Source organism: Phyllopteryx taeniolatus, chromosome 4, assembly GCF_024500385.1.
Source record: "Phyllopteryx taeniolatus isolate TA_2022b chromosome 4, UOR_Ptae_1.2, whole genome shotgun sequence".
NCBI lineage: Eukaryota > Metazoa > Chordata > Actinopteri > Syngnathiformes > Syngnathidae > Phyllopteryx > Phyllopteryx taeniolatus.
In genome coordinates this window covers 15,352,205-15,366,240 of record NC_084505.1, presented here as the reverse complement: position 1 = coordinate 15,366,240, position 14,036 = coordinate 15,352,205, and the positions used below count along the sequence as shown (strand labels likewise).

The window sequence follows — 14,036 nt, the reverse complement described above, 5'->3', positions numbered from 1 at the left end:
TTAATAGCACAGGCTGATTACTCAAATTCTCCTTTAAATTCATATGTTTGCCCTTAAGCAGTTACATAGACAGACCCAACTGAAATGGAAAAAGTCAGCACATAGCAAGTATGAAAATTAAAAAAGGATTTTTAGATTTACTTGGATTTTTATTTCATTACAGGCATTATGAGAGGTTTTGCCTGGTCAACTTCATTTCAATTTGTAATTAAATGATTTTTGTTTTTTGGCCATTCAGGCCTGAAACTCTCGTTTGATCAGTGGGATTGTGATATTGATATGTAGGTAAAAACAAAAAAAACCAAAAAAAAAAACCAACAAAAAAAAAAGAATGGTGTAAAGTGGGATTAATGTTGCAAATGCAGCATACAGCCACATTTTACAATATTTATTATTATATAGAATTACAGGCAAATCAGATTAAAATGTCAATGTGTGGACAAGAAGCTTTATTAAATTTGTGATCAGAAGCTCTGAGGTGAGGCATTTGAAATGGATGTTTACAGAGTTCCTACATAATTCTTTCCCCCTGATACAAGGAAATAGGTAAATGATATCACAGTTTCTAAAAGTTGTGCTTTTAAAGCAGGAATAAAACTGTACTCTTGTGCTTTTTTCTGTATTCAATTTCAATGCCGTTGTGATGAATTTTAAAAGGTGAACAATTAAGTAAAATGTTCCCGATCCAGCAGGTGCAGTACTGCAGCATGGCCACTCGTTGCCAGGCAGAATTCACAGGGCCCTGTCATAACTTGCCACATTGTCAAAGAAGAAAATTGCCATATGTAATAACAAACTGACGCCATTGAAAATTTATGTATGCACATTCTCTCCTCTTTTTTTTTCATCGAAAAATACAATAACAATAAATAATAAACAATAACAGTGCACGGCAAACACCAAACACAGAGCGGTTTTCCAAATGTTTTATAGAATTTATAGAAACTGGACATATTTAGTGATGCACACACTCACACAAGTCCATTGACAACTGCCTCCCTGTTGTAGCTACCACTCAGTCTGCAATACGGCTGCCAAGGTGTGACAACATTCTTTGATTTTGGGAAAAAACCAGAAGAAAACACCACAGCAGAAAAACCTTCCCCCCCCCCTCAAATTTGGCAAACATTTGACAGGTAGGGCTTTGCAAAAGGATCACAACAATTTGTTCCTGGCACTGATTAGGCCCCGGGTGGTGTCGAAGTGTTTGTTATACGTGTCAAGTAGATGACAGGAGAAGATGTGCATATTTGCCATCAAAAGAAATACAAAAAATGTTACCCCTGTGTCCAGAGTAATAATGAACAAAACATTTACAAAACATAACATACATGGCAGAGATAGTAATTGACGCAAATGGTGTATAATGCAAGTAGCTTTGAACTAGTGAAGGTTGGGTAACCTAGGACCAATGAGCCAAATATAGCACACTATGCAAGTATAAAAACAAATAAAACCTATTTTATAAAACCTTATAAAAAGCCTAAATGATTAATTCATCCATTTTCTCTAGCACTTGTCCTCCTTAGGCTTGCGGGTGAGCTGGAGCCTATCCCAGCTGGCTTTGCGCAAGGGGTTGGGTGGGGTGGGGTGGGGTGGTTGGGTACACTCTGGACTGCTGACCAGCCAATCATAGGGGACATATAGAGACACATTTACATCACTGAGTGGGAACTGAACCAAGCGAGTGAACCGCTACACTGTCAGTGAATATTATCACAATGATTTTCTTATTTGAAAAATGTTTTTGGGATGCGGGAGGAAACGGGAGTGCCCGGAGAAAACCCACACGGGCACAAGGAGAACATGCAAACTACACACAGGTGGGGCTGGGATTTGAACCCCAGTCCTCAGAACTGTGAGGCAGATGTCCTAACCAGTCACCACCTAATTTCTACATAAAAACTAATTTCCATTGCGTCTTGATTGTTTGTTACGAAATATTCTAGTTTCTATAGATCTTGAATTTTGGGTTTTCATTTGCTGTAAACTATAATAATCAAAATTATACATATTAAAAAATCCCTGCAATATTTCACTGAGTGTGTGTAGTGCATCTCTATAATATGAGTTTCACCTTTTGAATTGAACTACCTAACTAAATTAGCTTTTGGCAGAATTCTAATTTACTGAGACGTACCTGTATCTTGAAAAGGACATTCTGGGCATTTCCAACCCAAATTATCTTGACAAAGGGACATTAAAGAGTATAATTTTTTTTTTTTAAATGATGGAAGGGGACCTTTAACTGCATGTTTTTGGAATGTGGGAGAAAACCCATTCAGGCATGGGAGAGAATGCAAACTCCACACAGCAAGGCCAGAGCCAAAAATTCCAGCCCAGAACTGTGAGGCAGACGTGCTAACTACTAGACTACCGAAATAGCGCAATAGGAAAAAAAAACTCCACATCCCTGCACTATAGCAATTAATATTTCTACGATGTATAATAGATTTTTCTTCTAATTTGTCCAGTCCTAAATCTGTCAGAACAAGGTTCACGTTTCTGCAGTTTTTTTGCGCAATCAACCTCAACTCAAATTTTCCACTTTAGCATTTGGCAAAAATGTTGTGCAGAAGGTTGCCCACCCCAGGCAGGTCCCTCTCCCTCCACCCCCTTCCAGTTGGAGTGGTTATGATGGACACCTGTCGCAGAAAATCTGTGTCAAAAGAGTTCATAGAGGGCTGTGTGTGTGTGTGTGTGTGTGTAAACACAGCTAAGACAGAGGCCTGGAGGAAGTGTGAAAGTAAAAGGAAAGTTACTAATTGAAGATCTGAAGGGAGGCTATGTCCATGAATGTATGGCACATGGGCTATGATCACATGGACATATACAGTATGTCATATTCTAATATTAATCAATAATCACATATACTACTTGAAGTTTTGGGGGGATAAGAGATAAGTGATGAAAAGTAATGCATTGTAAATTGTATAGAAAATCAAAAATTTCAAGGTTAATTCAATTGTAAATGGATGATTTATTGGATTCCTGGAATTAAGCCATAACTTGGTTGTTTGTTTGTATGTGCCCTGCCATTGGCTGGCGACCAGTTCAGGGTGTACTCCGCCTCTCGCCCGAAGATAGCTGGGATAGGCTCCACCACGTTCGCGACCCCAGTGAGGATAAGCGGTACAGAAAATGAATGAACGTATTCTTCACAGTGCAAAGTTGGCCCAGCATTTTATATGAAGTAGGCTTACTTTCTTCCCGAAACAACATCTTTTAACCTTCCCAAGTGCATCAATATCAGGTGTCAAATCCTGAGTATAGATGCCAATTTCAGAATGTCATTTAAGTGGTAAGTGATCATTTACAGTAAGTGGTCATCAGTGCGACCTCCATTGGACAAAATTAGCAACAACAGTTACTTGTATTAAAAATAGCTGGGCTAGGCTCCAACACGCCCATGACCCTAGCGAGGAAAAGCGGTACAGAAACAGAACCTCCCATGAAAGCGTTCTGCTTCTTTACTTCTTGCTATTGTTTTGGACAATCAGGGGAATACATCATATAAACAAACAACCATTCACACTCACATTCACACCTACGGGCAATTTAGAGTCTTCAGTCAACCAACCCTGCATGTTTTTGGGATGTGGGAGGAAACCGGAGTAGCCGGAGAAAACCCACGCAGGCAAGGCTGGATTTTCACTCGGGTCCTCAGAACCGTGAGGCAGATGTGCTAACCAGTCGTCCACTGTGCCGCCTACCTGACAATTATATACAGTAAATATGCTCTTATTTAGAAGAAGGCAACAAGTCGTTCTTTTGCCGTCATTGCTAATGTGGCCAATGTTCCTTATTTTTATTGAGAGGTGTCGCTTTGTACTGCACTCATGCTCCATTCAGTCGGTTCGGATGGATGCACAAGTGATGCAAGAGTTGCCTATAATGGGAAACATCCCTGTGGGATTTATCAGAAGAAAGACCAATTCAGAAGTGGCACACAAAATGTTTAGCAACACCAATTTAATGTTAGGATTAGCAAAAACCATCCTTATTTTTGCAACCCGACCTAAATAATCTTACGCAAACTATAACCCCAATTCCAATAAAGTTGGGACATTGTGTTAAACATAAATAAAAACAGAAAAGAATGATTTGCAAATCATGTTCAACCTATATTTAATTGAATACACTACAAAGACAAGATATTTAACGTTCAAACTGATAAACCTTATTGTTTTTAGCAACTAATCATTAACTTAGAATTTCATGGCTGCAACACGTTCCAAAAAAAGCAGGGACAGGGTCATGTTTACCACTGTGTTACATCACCTTTTCTTTTAACAACATTCAATAAACGTTTGGGAACTGAGGACACTAATTGTTGAAGCTTTGGAGGTGGAATTCTTTCCCATTCTTGCTTGATGTACAGCTTCAGCTCTGTTGCTTTTCGGCCTTGCCGCTTTCATTCAGTGACTTCTCCAGATTCTCTGAACCTTTTGATGATATTATGGACCTTAGATGATGAAATCCCTAAATTCCTTGCAATTGTATGTTGAGGAACATTGTCCTTAAACTGTTCGACTATTTTCTCACGCACTTGTTCACAAAGAGGTGAAACTCGCCCCATCTTTGCTTGTGAATGACTGAGCAATTCAGGGAAGCTCCTTTTATACCCAATCATGGCACCTACCTGTTTCCAATTAGCCTGTTCACCTGTGGGATGCCCCTCCTTCAGCCGTCACCTTATCATGGTGGAGGGGTTTGTGTGTCCCAATGATCCTAGGAGCTAAGTTGTTTTTGCCACCTGTCCCAGCTTTTTTGGAACGTGTTACAGCCATAAAATTCTAAGTTCATGATTATTTGCTAAAAACAATAAAGTTGATCAGGTTGAACATTAAATATCTTGTCTTTGTAGTGTATTCAATTAAATATAGGTTGAACATGATTTGCAAATCATTGTATCCTGTTTTTATTTATGTTTAACACAACGTCCCAACAGCATTGGAATTGTAGTTGTATTTGCGTTAGTAGTTTACAAAATAATGGTCCTGTTTAAAAGTGCACAACACACAATGGAGCTTTCTCAAATCTGAGACAGAGTTAGATAAATAAGGCAGCAATTACCGTAATGTACATGTAATGTTAAACAGTTGCGGTTTACACTCATCATGGGCATAGTTTTATGGTCAGATGAGATTGAAAAGATTGAGCTACTTGGTCACAAAGGCAGGAAGCATGTTGGGACGAGGCTTTAGGACATTTAACCAACTATTACTGGTGTGTACTGTATGTATGTGTACCCGGGTGTATGATTTTGACTCTTTGTTGCTTAGTGAAAAAAGAAATAAATTCAATCTTGTTCTCCCAATTAGGTTTTTTTAAACTCACTGAAGATCTGTGTTTTCATTACTCTGTGGGGGGGAATGACTCAATAAAAGCCCCAAATACAAAATGTATGTAAACCCCTCACCGTAACTACTGTATATGCGTGTGCTGAACTGGAGGTGAAACGTTTTGTGCGAATCCCAACCACACTAACTTTAAACAGGATAAACAGAACAGGTAAATGGTGCATTACTTGTGCCTACGAGTTCATATCTATTTTCAAAGCCTGTGCAAACATACTTGTGCCATTGTCCATATTTAGATTGTCCAATCATGACTGTTATGTGTGGGGCACATTCAAAGACAGCAGCCTCTTTTTTGCCTGACTCTGTCACAATTGAGCTTTTTTTTTTGCAGCAGCAAGAGGTAGTCGACCCAAATGCAGGGACGGAGGGAGGTAAGGCGGTAGTACAGGAGCCACAAAATGAAACAAGACATGACCAGGGACCCATGACTGACAACAATAATGATTCAACACAGACTTACAGAAAACAGGGAACTGAATACAAGCAAACTGACGAGACAATCATGAACACCTGGACAAGACATGAATAGCTGGAGGGAGCTGATTAGCAGACACAAGGACAGGGCTAACCTAACGCGCAAGACAAGACAAGAATATTGACAAGGAACACATGGCATGATATAAAACTAAAACTAAACCTAATCAAAACAAAGTCAAGGAGAAACGCAGATCATGACAGACTGCCTCTACAAGTGCAGAAAGTTGTGTGTGTATTTTTGGTAACATAATTTCTGTCATCTGGTGGGAGTTTTTCAGATAACAGCCATACCAAAGATGCCAATAGCAGTTCTACTATTTATATTCCAGACTTGTAAACGTTATCTGAGTAGGGATACAAAAGGAAAGTAACTGTTACACCACAGGAGTGCCCAGTTAAATACTGACATGACAGCACATACCAACTGGTTTGGGTGAGGCTGTCGAGTCACCCTAATCCCTTTAGAGGGCAGGTGGGGTCTGCTTAAAAAAAAAAAAAATTAAAAATAAAAATATCAAGCTGCAACTTCATTGGGGTGTGGTACAGCAGATGTGTTGGTTACATTCCAGGTTCACAATCCACAAAGCATCCAGGCTGAACTTGTAGTCTAGTCATTTGGATTGAGTTTTCGGGGTTTGAGCTTGACAATTACAATTCTAAGGGCCCGTGGGTGACTGGGGGGGCTCAAATCCTTGGCAGCACATTGGAAAATAACTAAAATGCCCCCCCTCCCCGAAAAATCAATTTAATAAAATCAACATTGAGTTATGTTTTTGAATGTTTGCATTTTCAGCCTTCCCCCCCCCAAAAAACCTCCCCAGGTCCAACAAACATGAAAAAACTACAGCAACTATGTTCTGAACCATCTCCCTTCTTCCTGTCGCTCATTCACCAACCTACTAGTGTCCCGGCCGCCGTGAGGTGTTGGACAAATGTGAAGAGACAAATCGTATCCTCTGGGAGTAGACGAGGTCCGCCACATAGAGAATAAAGTTGACAAAGGAGAATACTGCCACCACGACTTTGCTGTCCCACGGACACTTCCCTTGAGGACACGAGGACGGTCGCCAAGGTGTGCCGTATTTGGTGTCGAAGCAGAACACGGGCCACACCACGGATGCACTTAGGTAGAGCAGCACCTCCAGCAGGGTGCACACTACCACAAAGCGTTCAAAGGGCAAACAGCGCACCGTCTTAGTGCGTCCGCACACCGTCATGATGACCACTAGTGCCGTCAGAGTAAAGCAGAAGGCGTAGACGACGACACAGTAGATGGTGGCAGCGTAGAGGTAATACTGACTCCCGTTGGCCAGAGCGCCGAAGATGATGCAGGACACAAAGCCCTGGACCACTTTGAGGAGGCCGGAGACCGTGGCCATGTAGCCCACCACGGCTTGGCCCGGTCTGGCTCGGCAGAGGGCCACCTCAGCCCCGTAGGCCAGAGTCCCCAGGATGGAGCAGACGGTGACCGCGATGCGGAAATTTCGGACGTTACAGCCGGCGTAGGGACACTCGGATCGGACGAAGAAGAGGGGGTAGACCACTGAGGCCGTCACATACCTGCAAATAAACGTGCAGATTTTGATCTGCAGTATAGAATCATGAACACATCATTCAGAGGGTAGAGTGAAACCCTGCTGTATCGTGGTTCATCGTTTTCAGCCATGCTATATCATGGATTTTTATGGGTTTTTACAGTTAAGTGGAAACCTGCTACATGCGGGGGATAAGGACCGGGCCGGACCGCGAAGAGCGAAAATCAGCGGATGAAAATTCTTGAATAAACTGACAAGTATAGTTTTCAGGATTGGTCCTCCCCCCAAAAATGTCTAAACTAAAATAATTTTTATTTAATTTTTTTTAATTGGAAAAAAGGAAAAAAAAACCTGACAATAGCTGAATCTGTGGGTGCCAACCCGCGAGTATTTAGTCGTATAGTAGTCCAAATTTAGAGTTGCGCACTTTCAGTGTAGTATCACAACTTGCCCGGCAACACTGAGGTCTACTGGAAGAGAGCCTGCATAACTAACAGTAAGAAGAAGAGGATGCCCGTTCATGCAGTACCCCGTTTTGCAGTTTTAATATTTGTTAAATCTGCAGAGCAGAGAGAATATATGCCAGTGAGTATTGTTGTATGCTCTGTTTGCATGTGCTGCTGCTGTTCTGTGTATGTTAAAGTAGCACTTGTTTGAAGGTTTCTAATTACCATATTGTCGAGCTAATTTCCGTTAGCCCATCTATGGTGTTTCACATTTTACGTTAGCATAAAGCAAGGCAACTACCGTTACACGAAATTATATAGTTTGGCTGAACATTTTGGTGTTTAGGTATATAAATTTGAATTCCCTCTTGATTTATGTGTCAGTTTTACAGTCAAGTTTAACTGGAGTGACAAACTCCTATTTGGTTTCAGTGTGTGGTAATTTGTTTTAATTTGATGAAAGCATTTGAGAGGGATAAAACTGTTTTTATTTATTTATTTTTAATCTGGTCTCTGTATAATGGGTATTTCACCAATTGCGGGTGGGTCTGGAACATATCCCCCGCGATATACGTGAGGTTCACTGTACTCAAAAGTCAAAACATCCTTTGTGGTAAACTCATCACTGCTAACTCACATAACTAGTCTCTTATGTTGTATTCATTGCTGTTGAGTTTATTTCGTGAATGAAAATAATTCCCCATACAAGCGCAAACCATATTAGAATTATTAATAATATTGTATTCCCATAAGGTTTCAGCCCTGTTCTCTGACATAATCTGACAAATTTTCCAAATCTAGACTCTGGCTTGGGCCAGCCCAGTGTATATATATGATACTGTATATGAGCCCTTAGTACGTCTGCCTTACAGTTCTGAGGTTCAGGGTTTGAATCTCGTCTGGCCTTCCTATGTGAGGTTTCCGTGTGGTCCTGGTGCTTGCGTGGGATTTCTACTCAAGATTCATCCCACATTCCAAAGGTACAATAAACACTAAATTATCCATACGTGTGAATGCGCTCTGCTATTGACCGGCGACCAGTCCAGAGTGTACACCGCCTCTCGCTCCAAGTCAGCTGGGATAGGCTCCAGCTCACCCGTGACCCTAATGAGTATAAACAGTAGCGAAAATTGATTCATAGATGCCTTCTGTTCAGTCCCCTTAAAACCAATTCATCTACCCATTCAGGCATTTTCTATAGCGTCTGTCCTCATTAGAGTCGTGGGTGCGCTGAAGACTATCCAAGTTGACTTTGGCCAAGAGGCAGGGTACACCCTGCGCTGGTCGCCATTCCATCACAGGGCACATACTGTACAGACAAAGAGCAAGTCAAATATTTACACCTATAGACAAGTTAGTCTTCAATTAATCTATCATGTACAGTATGTTTTTGGAATGTGGGGGGAAGACAATCCAGTTGGTGTTTAACAAGTTATTACTTTTTAATGCTTTTAAAAAAAAAATAAAAAAAGTTTAGTCAGAAGTTGTATCTAAAAACTCCTGCTAGCAACAGACCTGCAAAAAGACAACATTTCGCCTCAAGCAGGTTCTTTCCCTAAGGCCTTGGAAAATACATTAGCAAAAGAGCCGTAATATATTCTTGGCTCCAAAAAAATACAGTATGTTGATTTTGACTGGAATCATTCACCCTGTAGTATAAACACAACCATTTCTGATTTGGGAATTGTCTTTTTGGGTTTCAGGGAATGCAGTCGATTACAACAAATTATTAGATAAACAGAATAAATTGGACTTGAATGTGTCAGGCACGCAGACTAGAGTAATTTCAATTCCTCTCGAAGGACAAGCACAATGGAGTTAAATGATTTTGTTGTTACTAAAATGTAAACATTATAAGTGACAACTCCAATTCCGTTTAATACTTTTGGATTTCATTGTTCTGCAACAATAACTGTCCAGTTATATTCTCGTTAGTTCTAGAAACCCCAATTGCATTGAAGTTGGAACACCATAAATGTAAATAATAAATAAAAACAGAACACAATGATTTGCAAATCCTTTTCAACCAATATTGTATTGAATAAACTGCAAGGACAAAATATTTAATGCTCAAACTGATAAACTTTGTTTTTTTTGGTGCAAATATTCACTCATTTTGAATTTGATCCGTGCCTCACGTTCTAAAAAAGCTGGGACAGGGGGATGTTAACTACTATCTTACATAACCTTGCGTTTTAACAACACTCAGGAACTGAGGACACAGGAGGTGGGATTCTTTCCCATTCCTGCTTGATATAAAACTTCAGTTGCTCAACTGTCCGCGGTCTCTCTTGTTGTATTTTGCACTTCATAATGCGCCACTCATTTTCAATGGGAGACAGTGTGGCTTCGTAGTAAAATCAGTCCACAGACCTGTTACACATGCAGAATGTGGCTTGACATTGTCTTGCTGAAATAAGCAGGGACATCCCTGAAAAAGACGATGCTTGGATGGCAGCATATGCTGCTCCAAAACCTGTATGTACCTTTCAGCATTAATGGTGCCCTCACAGATGTGTAAGTCAACACAGCCCCATACCATCACAATTGCTGGTTTTTCCACTTTACGCTGATAACAATCCAGATGGTCCTTTTACTCTTTGGCCCAGAAGACACTATGTTCATGATTTCCAAAAACAAATTGAAATGTGGACTCGACAGGCCTCAGCACACTTTTCCACTTTGCGTCAGTCCATCTCAGATGAGCTTGGGCCCAAAGAAGCCGGCGTGGTTTCTGGGTGTTGATATATGGCTTACACTTTGCATGGCAGAGTTTTAACTTGCATTTGTAGATGTTGTGACAAAGTGTTTTAACTGACAATGGTTTTTTGAAGCGTTGCCAAGCCCACGTGGCAATGTCATTTACACAATGACGGCAGTTTTTAATACAGTGCCGCCTGAGTCATCGAAGGTCACGGGCATTCAATGTTAGTTTTTGAAAAAATCTCTGCACGTAACAGATTCTCTGAATCTTTTGATGATATTATGGACCGTAGATGATGAAATCCCCAAATTAAAAAAATAATAATTCTTAAACCGTTGGGACTATTTGTTCACACAGTTGGTCACAGTGGTGAACCTTACCTCACCCTTGCTTGTGAACAAATGAGCCTTTTGCAGATGGTCCTTTTATACCCAACCATGACACTCACCTGTTTTCAATGAACCTGTTCACTTGTGGAATGTTCTAAACAGGTGTTTTATATATTTATATATACATATATATACAATCCTCAACTTTTAGTCTTTTATTGTCCCTGCCCCAGCTTTTTTGGAGCGTGTTGCAGACATCAAATTCAAAATGAAAGAATATTTGCAAAAAAAGAAACAATAAGGTTAAATTTCAACATTAAACATCTTGTCATTGTAGTTTATTCAATTGAATATAGGTTGAAAATGATTTCTAGTTATTGTATTCTATTTTTCTTTACATTTTACACAATGTTCCAACTTCATTGGAATTGGGGCTTTATTCTGTCACCATTTTTTAATTCATCTATTCAAAAATCATTTATTAAACAGTCAGAAAAATGCCAATTTTTCTGTCAAGAAAATAATTATTTATGTTTGGCAACACTATTCATTGCAATAAGCTTTTAAAAGTGCTTTATATATTGAGAATGATTTTTTGTACATCAATTATAAATAGGCCTACAGTAAATATCTACTTAGTTACTTTAAGTAAAAAGGTATTTTGGCACATGTAAAGTATTACAATGTTGAGGTGACTTACACAAGAGTGGCAATGGCGGCACATGTGACGGTGAGGTTGTCCCAGGATACTGGCAGGCAGCTGTGGAGCCGTGTGGCATCCAAGAAGAAGACCACTACTGACATGGCAAAGCAGAAGCACCACACGACCATGCAGAACACCCCGTGGGAACCACTGTACCCCGCACTGTGGATGACCATGGCGATCACGGCACAGCCCATTGCCAGCTGGCAAAGGCGGGCAGCGCCGAGAGGTGAGAGGAGCGCCCTCATGTTCAGGTAAGGGCCACCCTGTGAATCCATCATCAACTGAATAAAAATGTAATCTTAGCCTCGTCAGTTGTTGATAATGTAGTCTCTGGTCAAAGCTTTTTAGAAGGCTGCCCTCCCCCCCCAAAAAAAATCACATCCAGGCTGGGGTGTGGGGGGGGAATATATATTAAAAAAAAAAAAAAAAAAAAAAAATCCACCAAAACAAAAGTCTCTACTTAGACCCCACTCTGACTTCCTTTTGAAGGCCACGTTGCTCTTTAAAATGCATCTGATATAAAAGCTTCACTCTGAAGTTAATGTTGAAAGCTTTACCGTCCTTGCTGTCTTTATGAAGGTCAATCTCCCAATGGTCATTGTCGTCATGAAGGGTCAGGCCCAGTTTTCTCTGCTGACTTTTCCAATCTTCACGAGGCCTTGTGATCAGTGCATGTGGAATAAAGAACGTCTGCAATCCGCTTTCATTTTTGCTTACATATACAGTAGTCAGAGCCTTCCAGGTCACTTAATTGTGGCAAAAAGTTCTTCTGTGTGATGACAGCCAAAGAAAACAGTCATTAGTCAACAGCAAAACGTAACTCTCCTGTGACTGCACTGTGAGTAACTGCTCTCAAATGTTAACGCTCATCTTCCTCCTACTCACACGCTTGCTGCCTTCCAGCATGTCCTGTGTGGATGGTATGCTGGGGCTCAGGCGAACCAGAATGGAAGTTATTTAGGGTTGGGACGGGTCACGGCCTAATGAGTGTGAGGGGTGTATATGTGGGTTAGCCACGTACAGAGACACATGAGAGGGCCTATTAAATGATAGATGACTGAAACCTGAAAGAACTTCACCAAATAAACAATTGATATTTCATAATGAATCACTGACATAATATAAAGTGAACAGATTCAGTCAGTTTTTAAAATGTTTGATTCTGTACTGTCATTATTTTGTATTTTGTCGCAGTGAAAAAGAAAAAAGGGAAAAAAAAGAAGTAAAACAGCATTCTGCTTTTACTGCTAACATCTCAGGCAGGTAGACAAACTGACAAGGCTTTTTTTTTTTTTTTAAGAAATAACGGCAGGACCATATGTAGTCGTACAATAGGGAAACAGTGGTATATATTCAAACCATGTGAACAATCAGAGATTAGTCCAAATGTCCCTTTGATGAAAGGTTTCTGAAGGAGTGCTTGTTCTAACCTCCTTGTCGAAACCATTCTCGCATCTGATGAGCACTTTGCATTGTGATGTCTGTCCTCAGCTCTCTGTCTCCACCTGCAGGTGTCCTATAGACTGTAGTCCCACATTTACCCATGACTGCAGCTTTACGTCTGTAAATTTATATGTACCCCAGCAAAATCATGTTTGAAAGAAAACACACACACACACAAAAAAGGTACCAGCAACTTTGAATTTTTCATTCAAATAACAGTGCTATTGCAAATGGCAATGACAATCCTATAAATTGTTTGAAACAAACAAACGTCTAAAATTGCTACCCAGGAAAAAACCTTGATACCAACAGTGTGCAACAAAGTGCGATGCATGTTTCTTTGAGTAACTAGGAAGAGCCTGTGGTCTTAGCAGTGACTTCTGACAGGTGTAAAACTCAAGGCCCGCTGGACAGATCCAGCACTCCACATCATTTTATGTGGCCCAAGAAAGCCTGCCACAATTTTAACTCGACTTCTGTTCAAAACTAGCTATAAAAATGATAACCAAACGCAAGGACGATTATGTAATATGAAAGGGTGGTTAACAGGGTTCCCACATGGAACATAGGTAAGTGCACTCTAGCCACATGCCAAGTATACAAACAGTGAACCTCAGATCCTGGCTACCAGATGTCAAAGCTAGAGAAGTACAATTGCAACTTTAAGCAGCTTTTATACAGCCTCTGCCTGGCTCTTCTGATGGAGATGAGGAAAGATGTTACAGCTTTGCCCTGTTCTTATTGTGTTGCACTTGTCTGCAATGTTCATTTCCTAAATATAAGAAACGATTGATTTCATTCTAGACATTCAAGCTAGAGATTATTTCACCGTTATAACCGGCCCCGTCAGTGCAGCTAGAACTACGTGGCCCACCACCCGTGCCTTACATCCTAAAAGTCAATCACAGAAACAATTGTCATGCCAGTAAATTAAATGTATGCCTATGCTTAACGGCAGTGTGTGGTAGAAAACAACAACCAGTTTGCCAACAAAAGTCCAATAAAATGTAGTCATAAAAAAAATAAAATAATA

The 14,036-nt window shown here is 40.4% G+C and overlaps 1 protein-coding gene across 1 annotated transcript; it reads right to left on the bottom strand.

Moving 5' to 3' along the window:
* Positions 1 to 210: 210 nt before the first annotated feature.
* On the bottom strand, positions 211 to 13,936 carry LOC133476461 (myeloid-associated differentiation marker-like protein 2). The gene is made up of 3 exons (XM_061769868.1): positions 12,118 to 13,936; positions 11,555 to 11,823; positions 211 to 7,400 (listed from the first exon to the last, which is right to left on the bottom strand). The coding sequence occupies exons 1-3, from the start codon at positions 12,166 to 12,168 to the stop codon at positions 6,740 to 6,742; spliced, it is 981 nt and encodes a 326-aa protein (XP_061625852.1). The 5' UTR covers positions 12,169 to 13,936; the 3' UTR covers positions 211 to 6,739.
* Positions 13,937 to 14,036: the final 100 nt, after the last annotated feature.

Bases quoted from the DNA above. Each gene is read 5' to 3' on its own strand.
- LOC133476461 (XM_061769868.1), bottom strand. From the start codon at position 12,168: ATGACGACAATGACCATTGGGAGATTGACCTTCATAAAGACAGCAAGG. The intron at 11,824-12,117 runs GTAAAGCTTTCA...ATGGATTCACAG, and splicing joins TCATAAAGACAGCAAGGACG to GGTGGCCCTTACCTGAACAT. The intron at 7,401-11,554 runs GTAAGTCACCTC...GTTTATTTGCAG, and splicing joins GCCGCCATTGCCACTCTTGT to GTATGTGACGGCCTCAGTGG.